The sequence below is a fragment of the Protomyctophum bolini genome (genome assembly GCF_963924005.1).
Source record: "Protomyctophum bolini genome assembly, chromosome: 19".
Taxonomy (NCBI): domain Eukaryota; kingdom Metazoa; phylum Chordata; class Actinopteri; order Myctophiformes; family Myctophidae; genus Protomyctophum; species Protomyctophum bolini.
Window position 1 is genome coordinate 20883843 of NC_137880.1, and position 14146 is coordinate 20897988.

At 41.9% G+C, this 14146-nt stretch overlaps 1 protein-coding gene across 2 annotated transcripts in view; it reads left to right on the forward strand.

The window, feature by feature from the left end:
* map3k5 (mitogen-activated protein kinase kinase kinase 5) overlaps window positions 1–14146 on the forward strand; it is a 68545-nt gene that overhangs the window by 11340 nt on the left and 43059 nt on the right. For both annotated transcript variants that reach the window (XM_080791177.1, XM_080791178.1), the window contains exons 2-4: window positions 1477–1616; window positions 4878–4901; window positions 12466–12659. In XM_080791177.1, the coding sequence (XP_080647303.1) occupies window positions 1477–1616; window positions 4878–4901; window positions 12466–12659 (358 nt within the window). The remainder of the gene's footprint in view (window positions 1–1476; window positions 1617–4877; window positions 4902–12465; window positions 12660–14146) is intronic.

Below are 14146 nucleotides of genomic sequence, written 5' to 3' on the forward strand. Positions count from 1 at the left end.
GGTCCTGCAGGGACTGGCCCATGTGGAGACTAAACATTATGAACAACAGCAAAGTGCTGCTGTTTGACATTTTATCTGCACAATCTTGGCATGCATTCACATTTCACAACAGCAAGCCTATTGAAGTAGAGTGTCTGTTTGGGTTTAGATGATCCCATTGACTCGGGATGTCTGGCTGAATGTTGCGGTGCCCTCAGCCAGTAATATTCTACCACCAAATCTATCTGAGAACGTGCAGGGGTCTTTAATTAGTCATTAGGTACAGAGATTTCGCTGCTCGGATCTGAGCCTCTTCAACGCAATGTAATATAATCTGTTGAAATAGAGAGCGGTGGATATTGGAAAACAGATGAAAAAGCAGGCTTGAGTATTATCTCTTGTGTCTTTCTGGCTTGCTGTCATTACTGAAGGCACTACACAAGGCTGCTGTGTGTGTTTGTCCTCTTATCAGCGGCTTGATCCAGCTGCAGGGACAGTGTTTAGGGCCCAACCCTCACAAGTTTATCCTCCGTTTGCTCAGCTTATCCTATGGGCAGGGTTTAGGATACAGCATATCCAGATGTAGATACCCATCAACCCCCCTCATGGATTCCTACATAATGGGTAGGGCTAAGGGCTATGGTTCAGTATGCTGTGGTTTTGGTCTATGCATGTAGATTTTGATATCCCTTATTAAATAAGATGTCCTCTAGAATCAAATATTAAGGAAGTGTTAGAGAGAGCACTAATGTCCAGTCCAAAATTATTCAACACATAACCTAAGTCTGCTTTTATTACAACTAGCCATAGCCCTGTGGCAAAGTCAAGTCAAAGTCCAGTTACATGCACTGTGTATTTGGGCATGCATCCAGTTTGTGATCTTTGCCACGCATATCACCTCTCTCACCCTGTACTTCTCGTCTCTCTCTGTGCTCTCTTTTCCAGTGCCACTCTGATTATAGCAAACATACATAAAATTAAACAAGATAACAAACGAAAGCTTTCAAAGTATTAATGACAAGCTGTTTAAAACGATCAAGTGAAATTAAATTATCCAATTTTAAAACAGATTGTCTTACGTTACCCAGATCCGATTTAACATTGGGAATAAGTAGCCTTGAACTTGTAGCCTAATCTTGTGAATGGGTATGGTGATTTCAAACTCTGAAAGTTGCTATACAGTCATTTTCCACCTGTAAGTCAACCTGGGGAGATAACAGACTGATAACATACTTCCTTCACTGCATGAGAAGTCCAAGCCACGCCGCTTCTTTTCACCTGACGGGGCGTTTCCCTGGTTGGACATAGCACGTGGAAGGAACACATAATTCCAACCAGTTCCTTTACCCTCCATCAGGCAGTATAGAGACCAGGCTTACTGTATGTTTTTTATTAGGGTACCTACGCTAGGGGGTCAGGAGAACATGCAAACTCCACACAGTGTGTTATTGACCTGATCTCCACAGCAGTAAAGCTAACATCCATTCCATTCCTCAGACATAGCCGTGGTGGAGATGACAGATGCGTTCCGCCAGCCCTCGCTGTTCTACCACCTGGGTGTGAGGGAGAGCTTCAGCATGGCCAACAACATCATCCTGTACTGTGACACCAACTCAGACTCCATTCAGTCTCTGCAGGTAAGCAGTGTTGATTTTGTCGACTAATTATACCACCTCTTCACCTAAAACTGGAGTATGAATAGGCATTAGAACTATGATGAAAAATCTTCGTCGACTACCTTTTTTCACTGACGAAAACTTCACTGACTAAATGTAGATTTAGTCGACTAAAAATGATATAAATGATATTTGATATTACAAGACTAACACAAAAACATTTCAGTTGACTAAAATTTTGGCCCATCACTTTCTTCCGCCCGCAATTCATCAAACTCAATGTTCTGCGCTTGGTGATTAAAGGCTGCATTTAGAAGCGATCAGTACAGATCATTAAATTGATGCAGCTGTGATTTGGTGCTTGAAGACACATTAACAGAACAGATTGAGATGTGAGGTGAGTGGACTGTTTGATGCCTAAGGACGCAGAAAAATGGTGTTCATATCATATATCATATCATTAATATCATTTTAATGAGGTGTACAGTAATCAACAACCATTTTCATTTAGTTAAATTGCAATGTTCTCAAGCTGTCGTATTGTATGACTCCTATAAAAGGGTTTACTTTCACAGACATTAATTGGATGATATATTTAACCACTTCCAACCTGGAGTCCTTTTTATGCATGTCATATGCAAAGATATTCAAACATTTTGAAAGTCTTCTCAGGTTCTCAGATGTGTCACGATGCAGTGTTTTGTAAGCTTTGTGAGCGGCTATTTTCACTACTTTTGCGGGACACTGCCAAACTACGAATTATAAAAATGGACCTATAGTTGATTAAAGAGGGTGTAAGTAAGTGATTGTATCTCAGTATCTCTCAAGTTTCTTAAACTCTTTTAGTCACGCTATCGTGGGTCAGAACCTTGGCTCGAGTCAGACTAGGCCTATAGCTCGCTGCTATCATGTGCAGCATCTCCCCAGGAAGTTACACCATTGGTCCGGAGAATGTTTATGAGTTTCCCCCGATGCATGGTGTCAATAGCTTTGCATAAGTTAATGAAGGTGATCGCTATTGACAGGTTCACCATTGCACCTTCCTGCAATGCTTCCTGCAATGCTTCCTCCACCATTGCAGTATCCTCCTCAGAGCCGCTATCTGCCCGACTGCTGTGAGTTTCTCAGCAGAGGGTCTAAGACGCTTGAGCATCATCTGGTTAGCTGTCATGGCGACAAGTAAGCTCAAGCCGATGTGACTCCCGGTATTGGTGAGGTATCCTGGCGTTTTTGCCAGATGTGTATGCTTGTTTGATGAAGTCCAGCATAGAATATATAGAGATTACATTTTTTACAAAAAACTAAACGCATTACATTACTTACACCCCCTTTAAGTGAATGGTCAACGTTTGTGACAACATTGTAAGGCCAGAACACCAAATGAATCAGACCTGTATGTGTTAGTGTGCCTGGGATGTTTCCTTGAGTCTTGCCCCTAGAAAGCGGTCCCTCCGTTTAAGAGCAGAGATGAAAAAGGTTTCAAAGTCTCTGCTGCAGGCGTCTTGCAGAAAGGGAACAGGGAGCCTTTTCTTCAAAGTGTTTTGCTTAGTGAGAGGAGCCTCCTGGCGACATTTCCCCCAGGTGGTGACCACACTGGATACAGCTACAGAGTACATACAGTACACTGCATTCTCAGAGTTAAATTAACACTCAGGAAGGATTTTACAGTGTACCGTAATGCACAGCCATGCATACAGTTATACAGGTATGTGTATAGTAGCAGTGAGTAGCATTGCAGATTATGGTACAGAAAATATTAAATAAAAAATATAATAAGCTATTTGTTCTGTTTTTATTGCAAACTATGAAAAAAGAATTATCTTAACATTTTAGAAAAGTTTGGAAATACATTAAAGAATTTCACCTACCATATAATGGCATGTCCAAAACATACAGTAGGGACACCAGGGTTTATGTGGTTGAAGATGCTATTCTTTGCAGCTATAATGCTAAATGGCCCTTAAACCATGACGCTGTCCCCATGCTGCGGTGGGATTGTGTGTCTGGGTGGGATGGCTGGCCGTCTGGGAGCTCCCCACCCTGTCTTATAATAAGACCACTTTTCTCTGGTGGTTTCCTCACTTGTGGATCAGCCGGCTGCTACTCAATTATTTAACGGCATGGTGTTTCAATCTTATTTTTACGGCGTGCCTCTTATAGATGTAGCCATCTATAATAGGGTCCTGTCTGTGTGTCTGTCAGGAGATAATCTAGCAAACTGCTGCACCGATCAAACCCAGCATTTCTTGTGCCTAATGTAGAATCACACTACATTTTATTCACACATGTTCTGTACTTTTTGAAATATTTCATTCACTGAACTGAATCACTTTTTATCATGGAAGTCAATGGCACATGGAATGTCCACATTTGCTAGCTAAAGACAAGCCGTCTATGAGGAAGTGAATCTGTGTGGTGGAATTCATTGACATACATTACTGTAATTGAGAAAACAGCCAGAGCTCAATAAATGTCCTTTTCACACAGAGCAACGGGCGCGTTTCAATCTAACAGGTCTTTCTCAGTGTTCAGATACATTTGTTGTATGCTGGCTGTTCTCAGATTCATTATATTGTTGACTCAGCCATTCACGTTGAGACTTTTGTTTAATCTGGAGTGTTGCAGGCCTTCTGCTTTGCAGTGCTTTCTGTTAAATACATTACTTTAATGACAAAAAAAGGTCATGAGATCCACATAAAGCAACACTGTTATTGGACCCAGTCTAGTTTCTAATGATGTCCTTTACAGTAGTAGTATAACCAAGGCTTAGAGATTCTTAGTATTATTATTATTAAAATATGTACACAGTTTAAACCTTTTTTATCCTATCTTGCCATGGCAATAAGGATGGTAATGTCGGTCAGTCGTGAGCTCAGTTCGTCCTCCATCTGTCCAACACTTTGGTCTCACACAAGATATCTCAGAACCCACTGGCTGGATTGCCATGGAATTTGCTTTGCACTACAATAATTTTTTTTGTGACCTCATTGTTTTGCTTTAGCTAGCACCACCCTCAATTCAAAATGTAGACTTTAGATTACATTACAATTCCATAACTACGGTATGTTATAGTTATGCAAATATGCTTACTTATGTAAAAAAGAAAAAAACCCATTTGCAGTCATTATGCTTTTATGTGTTTATTCTGAAGTTGTTTACTTTGAATTCAAATGAAGTATTATGAATTGCATGGTCTTTTGTTAGCATTGTACTACTGGTTAAAATCAAGGAGAAGACTTCTTGAAGCCTCTCTAATAGCCTGTTTCTCTTTGCTTCTTCCAGGAGGTCATTTGCCAGAAAAACACTGTAAGTATTGAATGCAATCTTCAGTTCTCCTTGTCTGTGCCTTCACACTCACAAATCCTGTTCCCACATTATGTTGTGCAAAGAAGGAATGTTTCTTGCAGCCACACAAACATCTGACACTGTTAACCACTTATACCCACCTACTGTACTTAGTTGACCCGGGGTCCCCCATCTTCCCCTCAACACCAAATCTCAAATATAGCCGTATTTTGAGGTTGTACATCTGCAATTTTTGCCAGATGTTCACCCCAGAATAGGAGTGTTAAAGTTCATGTACTTAGATTTTAGTTGTATTCTTCTGAATGAATGCCACAGGTGAAAACAATCCTCATGCATTGAAGGAATCTGGTCAGTCCGTTGCTCTCCCCAGGCAGAGGGAGTGTAGTGCCCAGAATTACTTTAAGCAAATGACACTGGGTGGAAAAAAAGGGGTTACAAAAATCGTACATGCTTCTCTCTCTCTCACTCAAATTGCCTCGGACACCCTCTCTCCCTTCCGGCAATCTCAATTCTTGTTTGGAGGTTTCTGTTCCACATTCCCCTCGTCAATGCCTTTTTGGCACTGGCGAGGGGGATGGTTGGAACAAACAACAAAAGCAATAGGTTGGAAAGCCTTCTATCCCTCCTACTGTTTCACATTGGCTAAATCAGGGGTTCTCAATGTTTTTGGCTGGGGAGGGGACCCCCGGAAATGCTTTGGCCATGTCTCGCGACCCCCTTCAACACCCCCAATACAAATTGACTGCTACTTATGTGTACTGTAAACTCTTAATTTCCATTTTCAAAAAATATGTATATATATTTTTATTTTAATAATCTGGGACCCCCCAAAATAATTTGGTGAGCCCCAGGTTGAGAACCCCTGGGCTAAATGAACTAGAATAGACAGATAGGACTTTTGGAAAGTCTGGCAACCCAACGTGGATTAGTTTGCACCTATCTGTGTAGGTTAGTAGTAAACATCATTACTTTACAATAGTTTTAGAACTTATGTACTTACTTACTTATTGTAATTAATATTTGTATTATTCTCTTTTCTTCTTCATCCTTTATTTTGTGATTATTTTTTATTTATGATGATATTGGGCTCTTAGTTTGTGCTACAGTAATTGTGGCCTTGTCCCCAACCTCAGCATGCTTTGTATTTTCTTGTGTCTGTTGTTGGGTAGTGAAAAAAGGGCATTGGGTTGTATGTTTGCACTGTGAATATACGCATACCCTACTTCTTCAGACTAGTACACTAGTACTAGACACGAAAGTAACAGTTTTTGCTATTTTTGAAACATTGTGAAAGTAAAAGTGAAAGTGGTTAAGTGTTTGTCTGACTGTCTGTGGGTTTAATCTCCTGAAAAGTAACGGTTTTGGACATGTAAGATTTCCGCCGGACGACAATAATAGTTATAAGTTATGTAGTGATTGTGTGCGTTAACACAATGCCCAAAAAAAAAAAAAGAATAGCCAACGCTATTTTTTCACACAGATGCTGTCCCGTTTTTAATGGATTAAACCCTCTAGTCTTAGTGAAACGGACTTGAGTTACAACTGTACTTACTTGGACTGTTTTTTCTGTCCACACCAAATCTCTTCACCCCGAAAATAGCCACTCTACAAGCGCACAACATGTCGTGTTCACGACATACAGTATCGTGAGCTGGTAGATTGACTATTTTAATGTCATCGTCCCCCCCCCTATAGTGATGCTGGGGTTCAATTGCTTAAAGCACTGCAGCACCAGATGTGTTGCAGCAGGGCAGCACCAGATGTGTTGCAGCAGGGCAGCACCAGATGTGTTGCAGCAGGGCAGCACCAGATGTGTTGCAGCATTGCAGCACCAGATGTGTTGCAGCAGGGCAGCACCAGATGTGTTGCAGCAGTGCAGCACCAGATGTGTTGCAGCATTGCAGCACCAGATGTGTTGCAGCAGGGCAGCACCAGATGTGTTGCAGCAGTGCAGCACCAGATGTGTTGCAGCATTGCAGCACCAGATGTGTTGCAGCATTGCAGCACCAGATGTGTTGCAGCATTGCAGCACCAGATGTGTTGCAGCATTGCAGCACCAGATGTGTTGCAGCAGTGCAGCACCAGATGTGTTGCAGCAGTGCAGCACCAGATGTGTTGCAGCAGTGCAGCACCAGATGTGTTGCAGCAGTGCAGCACCAGATGTGTTGCAGCAGGGCAGCACCAGATGTGTTGCAGCAGGGCAGCACCAGATGTGTTGCAGCAGTGCAGCACCAGATGTGTTGCAGCAGGGCAGCACCAGATGTGTTGCAGCAGTGCAGCACCAGATGTGTTGCAGCATTGCAGCACCAGATGTGTTGCAGCAGGGCAGCACCAGATGTGTTGCAGCAGGGCAGCACCAGATGTGTTGCAGCAGTGCAGCACCAGATGTGTTGCAGCATTGCAGCACCAGATGTGTTGCAGCAGTGCAGCACCAGATGTGTTGCAGCATTGCAGCACCAGATGTGTTGCAGCAGTGCAGCACCAGATGTGTTGCAGCAGTGCAGCACCAGATGTGTTGCAGCAGTGCAGCACCAGATGTGTTGCAGCAGTGCAGCACCAGATGTGTTGCAGCAGTGCAGCACCAGATGTGTTGCAGCAGTGCAGCACCAGATGTGTTGCAGCAGTGCAGCACCAGATGTGTTGCAGCAGGGCACACACGCACAATCTTTCTCCAAGATACGGGTGATTTAGACCACGGCTAACAAAGTCATCGGGATGACTTCCTTCCTCCACGGCTTAATGACCACTGGAGCTGTTGTAAAAATTAACTGCTAATCATTAACATCATAATAACCTTTGCAGCTCCGCTTCTCCTATCCCAGGGGTTTTTAACTGATTATGAACCAGTGACCACAACCCTGGCTAATAATCAACCTGGGGACCACTGTTGTGTTGGGTGGGGGGGGGGGGATATGGGTGTGGTGTGGGGGAAAAGCTTGGGGTGAAATATTGAAGGTTTAATTTAATTGGTTAATTTTAGGTGAATTAAATCAAGACCTTAACAGCCATTATTTAACTGACATGTGCTAGTGGTCCAGAGCTCAAAAAAGATTGAGAACCACTGATCTATTCTTTCCCATAGTTGCCCTTATTCGGTTCTCTTTCTCCCATACTAAACTAATGCTAATTGATTCATTGCAACTTATGCATGAGCAAGCAGACGCATGCGATTGGTTATTTGTGCACATTTCCTAATAATGGCGTGCGTGTGTGCATGCACGATATGTTTCTCAACTAGTGGTTGATAAAATCAAATCTCCAATTTCCTGCATTACTAAATGCATGGTCGGGGACCACATGCAATACCTTCACGAACCACCAGTGGTCCACGGACCACCAGTTGAAAATCTCTGTCCTATCCTGTGAAACCAGCTCTTGGTAACACTTAAAGGCTGGGACTATAGTTCCTTATAATCGCATTTATATTGCATTATAATGCACATAAAGGCTTCAAATGTTTTTTTTACGTATTATAAGTGCTGGTCATAATGCTTTATAAGCTCAGTGGAACAACATGAACACATTATAACTACCATAACTTAGTCGGTTATAAAGTGTCTTTGTCATAAGTAAGTAAGTTATAAGTTGTTATGCATAAGTATAAACATTATAATGAGTGTTATAAAGTGCATGATAATTGTATTATAAATGCCATTCTAATGAATTATAGACACAGCCTTAAGTAAAGTTACCATACTTTTTACTGCAAATACAAATACACACAAACATTCTGCCTTAAGTTTAGGCCCAACTGACTGAATCATGGACTCGTTTTCACATTCTCTCACTGTCCCACACCTTTGTTTGCAAGCCAGTTCTGGAACGTAGCAAAACTAACAATACCACAATGTACTATAAATACCGGTACTCTATTATAAGTAAAAGTTCTGTATTCACAATTTTCCTTGAGTAAGTGCAAACTTATCGGTACCAAAGGTAAAAATCCTCATTATGCAGAAGGTCCCATTTCAAAGGTTCTCATCAAAATCTTAATATGCAACTAAGTAACTGTACTGTAGTAGAGTAGAAGTAACATATTGCAAAATAGGAATACTTGAGTAAAGTAAAAGTAAATTTTACTTTACTCAAGTACTACAGTACTAAATGTACAGGTATACTTTCCACCACCGCCAATACATACATTATTGCCAGAGGGACTAGTGACAGTCATTTGGGATCACACAGAAGCGAGCTAAATATAGCTGCCGTCGGGTGTTGCAACATGGGTCAACTGTCACCTGTATGGATGCAAATCTGTGCTACTCTGTAAAGGTTGTTGCTGGTGATGTCATTAAAAAACACCGTTCGCTTCACAGAAGGCGGAAGGAAGCAGAGATGTAATTTTATTTTAAAATCACGGATCGAAAATGGTCGATCTATGCATCACGATGTGTTGTGAGATTGTAGATTGGCTATTTTAGCAGTTCTCGAAAAAAGACAAAAACTTTGACTGTAATTAAAGTTGTTCATGAATGAATGCTTGCAGAAAGAAAACAAGAGTATAATCTACATCAGATTAATCTGCAAAAAGCATTTAAAGATGGAAGAAATATTAATAAAATACCTCAATTTTGAGGTTAAATGTGAAAGCTAGGGTGTGGCAAAATCTGATTATGGCCTATCCAGATTGGAAGCAGATTTGTTTTATCAAGTCTGAACAGCAAAAAATAAGGAAAGAAAAAAAGCATAGAAACTGGTCAGGTAACTTTCCTCTTCTACCCCAGATTTTAACCCGGTTTCCTGCTTAAATTTAAGCTGAAATTTGTACCATTGAGCTACTAGAGCCTGCTTGCTCTGGGCATAAACTGAATCTTGACCCTCAGGTCAAAGTTCGTGTGGGCTCCTGTGTCTAGGTAAGCATTAGTCACGCCTATGTCGTTAGGTCATTAACACACCAACTAGTGCAGATATTTCTAATACAAATACGTATTGTTAGTTACTGTTGGGTACAAATCTCGTATTTCCACATTTTTGTGCAAATAGTGCGTGAGTAGACAAATATCTTGATCTGCTATTTTTTGTTATTCTTGATTTTATTTTAAGTGAAAGTGGGAGTGGGTGGGTTTTATGAATATTTAATGAAACGTATTACCGAAAGGTTGACTAAATAATAACTACATTTGGGCCAACATTTCTTCTTTCCTGAAAAGTAAGCGTTTTGGACATACATCAGACAGTGACTGTGTATGCTTTGACAGATGTGACCGTTTCATCAGGACACCAACAATAGATTTTCTTGCTCCTCTCCCAGTTTTACGAAAGTGTTTCCTCAAGCTTTCCCAACCAGTGGCAGGTCCCCGCCTGCAGCAACCAATGCATTCCAAATTCCTGACCGAAACAAACCTCCAAAAATGGAAGGTTTTTACAATGGGTGGGTGCCTTTTGCCTTGAGAATGCCCGGACGGGCAAAACATTGTTTGGTTAAAACAAAGAGAGGACATTCCCTTTTTTATTCATTTGATAATCTTTGGGTTCAGCACCGTATCTAAAAAGTGTTGGGATGTGCATATCTCATTTTATTTTGCCTTTTCCTACCACATGTACCCAAAACAAAAGTGTCCATCAAGCACTACCACCGAAGCCAAAACAGGGACAGACTTGGAGCTAAAATGAGATAGGATGTACTGTACTTAGTACTTACATTATAATACTCCATCTGTAAATAATAAGACTAGGACGGCTGAGTGAGCTGATTTCCATAAGCTGATTTCCATAAGTAGTGATTTCCAATAATCAGCATGAATGAATGAATGGAATGTGAACGGTAGTTTTCTCCATGGGGTTGTGGGGTGACACGTGACAGGAGCAGTTCAGGTCAAGTGTTCATAAATGCACATGTTGCTGATGATGTGGCCGATGTGTCCTTTAGGCCAGGGGTTCTAAACGTTTTTGGCCGGGGACCCCCGAAAATGCTTTGGCCAGTGCTTCTCCAACTTTATCATGTCAAGGCTGCCCAAATTAAGATGATGGCCCCAGACCATCATCTGAAAGAATTGTATGCCAGGGGGACCCCCATACAAGATTTGTACAAACAGCAGATCTACAAGCTCAAGACCCATTCCATCGCGACACGTCGTGAGTTTATAGATCGGCTATTTACCGTAGGGTTAAAGTGATTAAAGTGATTTGGTTGGGGACCCCTTGGAAACCCCTCAGGGACCCCTGGGGTCCATTGAACCGCTTTAGGCGTCTGCTGGCTCACTTCACTGTAAAACATTGTATTAATTTATCAATGAGATTGTACAAATCTCACCAAATTGATATTATTTAGTTACATTTGTACACTCCATCTGGGCTCTGGGCTCCATCTTGCACCACCCCTTACCCCTTATCCCTAAACTTATTTGCCATTCTTTACTATTTTAAAACATTTAAAAATAGTTCAACTAACCAATCTACATCGACACGTTGTTTGCTTGTAGTTCGGCTATTTGTACTATTTTAAAATGTTTTAAAATAGTAAAAATGGCAAATAAGTTTAGGGATAAGGGGTAAGGGCCGGGGTGGCGCAAGATATAGTTCTCTGTGTATACAGTACACCATTGTCTGTGCAAACTGCAAAGAGAGCCTATTCAGCCTGATTTAGACTTAGGACGGTGTATAAATGAAGTGTTATGTCACGTCTGTAACCGTCTTGCACAGGGGAAGCAACTCAGACTTCCTCCTGGCAATATGAGTTCCCATCATAAAGTATTGTTGTCGGCGTGTTAGCGTTTATCCACATTACATCCATTACATCCACACTAGCGTCACTATTCTGGACATTCGGCTAAAATAACAGTGAACGTCTAGATCGGCTATTCCCAGTGAAGATATTTGATGTAGAGGGAAGATAGATAAAGATAATGTGCATAATGTATTATAACTTATAAGACACAGAATTATTTTATTTGCAAGGTGTGGTTGTACATAAGAGGAATAACTATTGGCGAGGTTGATATTAAGGTTGGTGAGGTTGGTGCCTCAATGCCTTGAGGGTATTTCATGACATTTGGCAAGAAAATCCACTTGGACTCAAGCCAAGGATTAACTGATTAGAAGTAGGTGGTCAATGGTCATCACAATGCATGGTCATTAACCCGTTACTGTAAAAAAGAAAAACTCTAGTAAACAGGACCTGAGTTGGCTCTGTACTACTTGTAACTCTGTGGGTGCAACTATAGTTTTATTGTGATAGTTACTGTCCAAACAGTGATTCAAATACATAATAACCCATCAAACCAATAATGCCAAATAATAACTACAACAATTGTGATGATAATAATAATAAATAGACATACTAAACAGTGAGGATGGCTTCTACAGTTACTATACTGTACTGTACGGTACAGCCAGGGGGGCAGTCAGACAGATATTTTGTGAAGCTACTAAGGATCTAGAAAGATGGCGATGTACAATTCAAGGACTGACAGGCTTCATTTTACGTTCATGTTAGACCCGCGGAACACTTTGTCCATATTTTTTACAGTCTATGGGTACAGCACAGTTTTATTGTTAGTTAAAGACCGGTGAGAGTTAAATGAATGCCCCTGATTTAACTGTGGTGGTGTTCTCTTCCTTGCAGACATGCTCGGCCAACTACACCTTCATCCCGTATATGGTGACGCCACACAACAAGGTCTACAGCTGCGAGAGCAGCTTGATGAAGGGCCTAACGGAGCTGATGCAGCCCAGCTTTGAGATGCTGCTAGGGCCAATCTGCATTCCCCTGCTGGACCGCTTCATCCGGCTGCTGAAGGTGCCTCCAGCCAACTCCCAGTGAGTACCAGGAGAGATGAAGTTGGGCCGGCGATGGGGTTTAAACCCACAGTTTCAAAAGGTCATCTCTGAATGACTCTGTCAGGAACCAGATACAGAAAGGAACAGAGTATAATATGAATAAGTACAGAGAAAACATGATGTTGTAAATGGTGCATTTATATAGAGGGTATGCACATGCATAAAGTGAATGGCAGATCGAGTGGCAAAGTGAGTGACAAAGTGAATGTAATGTGGTTTAAAGTCATTTAATGCAATCAAATAGTACTTTTCTGTTTGGATGTATGGGCTATGAAGGCCAGAAAGTAGTTTTTTCCCACTCAGTAGGCGTTCCCGCATAACTTCCAGGTATGATGATGATGTCCTGCACCTAATGCACCTTCATCCAAGGTGCTTTACATAGATTGTGCATTACATTCACCCATTCACACACACATGGCGGCGGAAACCAAGGCACCAATCAGCACATCGGGAGCAATTAGGGGTTTAGTGTCTTGCTCAAGGACACTTCGACACTAACTCTGGGGGAGCCCGGGATCCAACTGGCAACCATCCAGCCACTCTACCCCTGAGCCACCGCCGCCGCCGTTGTTGCACTTCAACAGTTAACAGTAATCTCGTATCAGTGTCCTGATAAAGCAGTGACCATGGTGCATATCTGTATTAAGCTTAAGCTGAGTGAGATGACCGGTCAAACAGTTAAACAGGTCAGATGAGGTCCAATAGATATAGGTCAAGCCTAACAGACTATGCATGTCCTCTCAAAAGTAGAGGGAAGAAAATATCACAAACCCCAGCGTCATAATATGCGACCATTCCTCCAAAATAGGAAAACATTCAAATATCAGATCTACAAGCATGTAGATTGGCTGATTTCAGTGAAGAGATTTGGTGTAGAGGGGAAAGGGAGGGGACAGTGTACGGGCTCTGATCAACAGTATCTATAGGGTTTAAGTGGTTAAGTTAGAGTTTAGTTTGGTATGTTAGCTCAGTGGTTTCCAAATGGTGTGCTGTGAGGCAAGTCCAGGTGTGCCTGATTGTTGCCATTTGGAACCCACTCAAGGACACTTTGAGACCCACTAGCAGAGTGTTTCCAGTGAGCCAACATGCACAATAGCAGTACAATAGCAATACCCTGATGTTTGGCTAGAATGGAACAGGGCCTTCATTTAAGTATCAGCAGTAACACCTGTGAAGGAAGTAGGGAAGGGGCCCGAGTTATTTCCAAAATGGCGTGTGTGCATGTAGCCCATTCAATGCTGAAAACATTCTCAGCATCTCGGCATTCTCTGTTCCATGAATAGTGAGTCATGTTCTAGAGGCGGAGGATAGCATGGGCTGTTGTTGCCAATCTTTTTGGCACAGTTCGGTCAGCCCACTGTGCTACTGCTGGAGATACAGTAGAGCACTGAATGCAGTCATGGGACTTGGATCCAGCCTAACCGAGGTCATCACATACTGTACACACTGAGGGTGAGATGACAGAC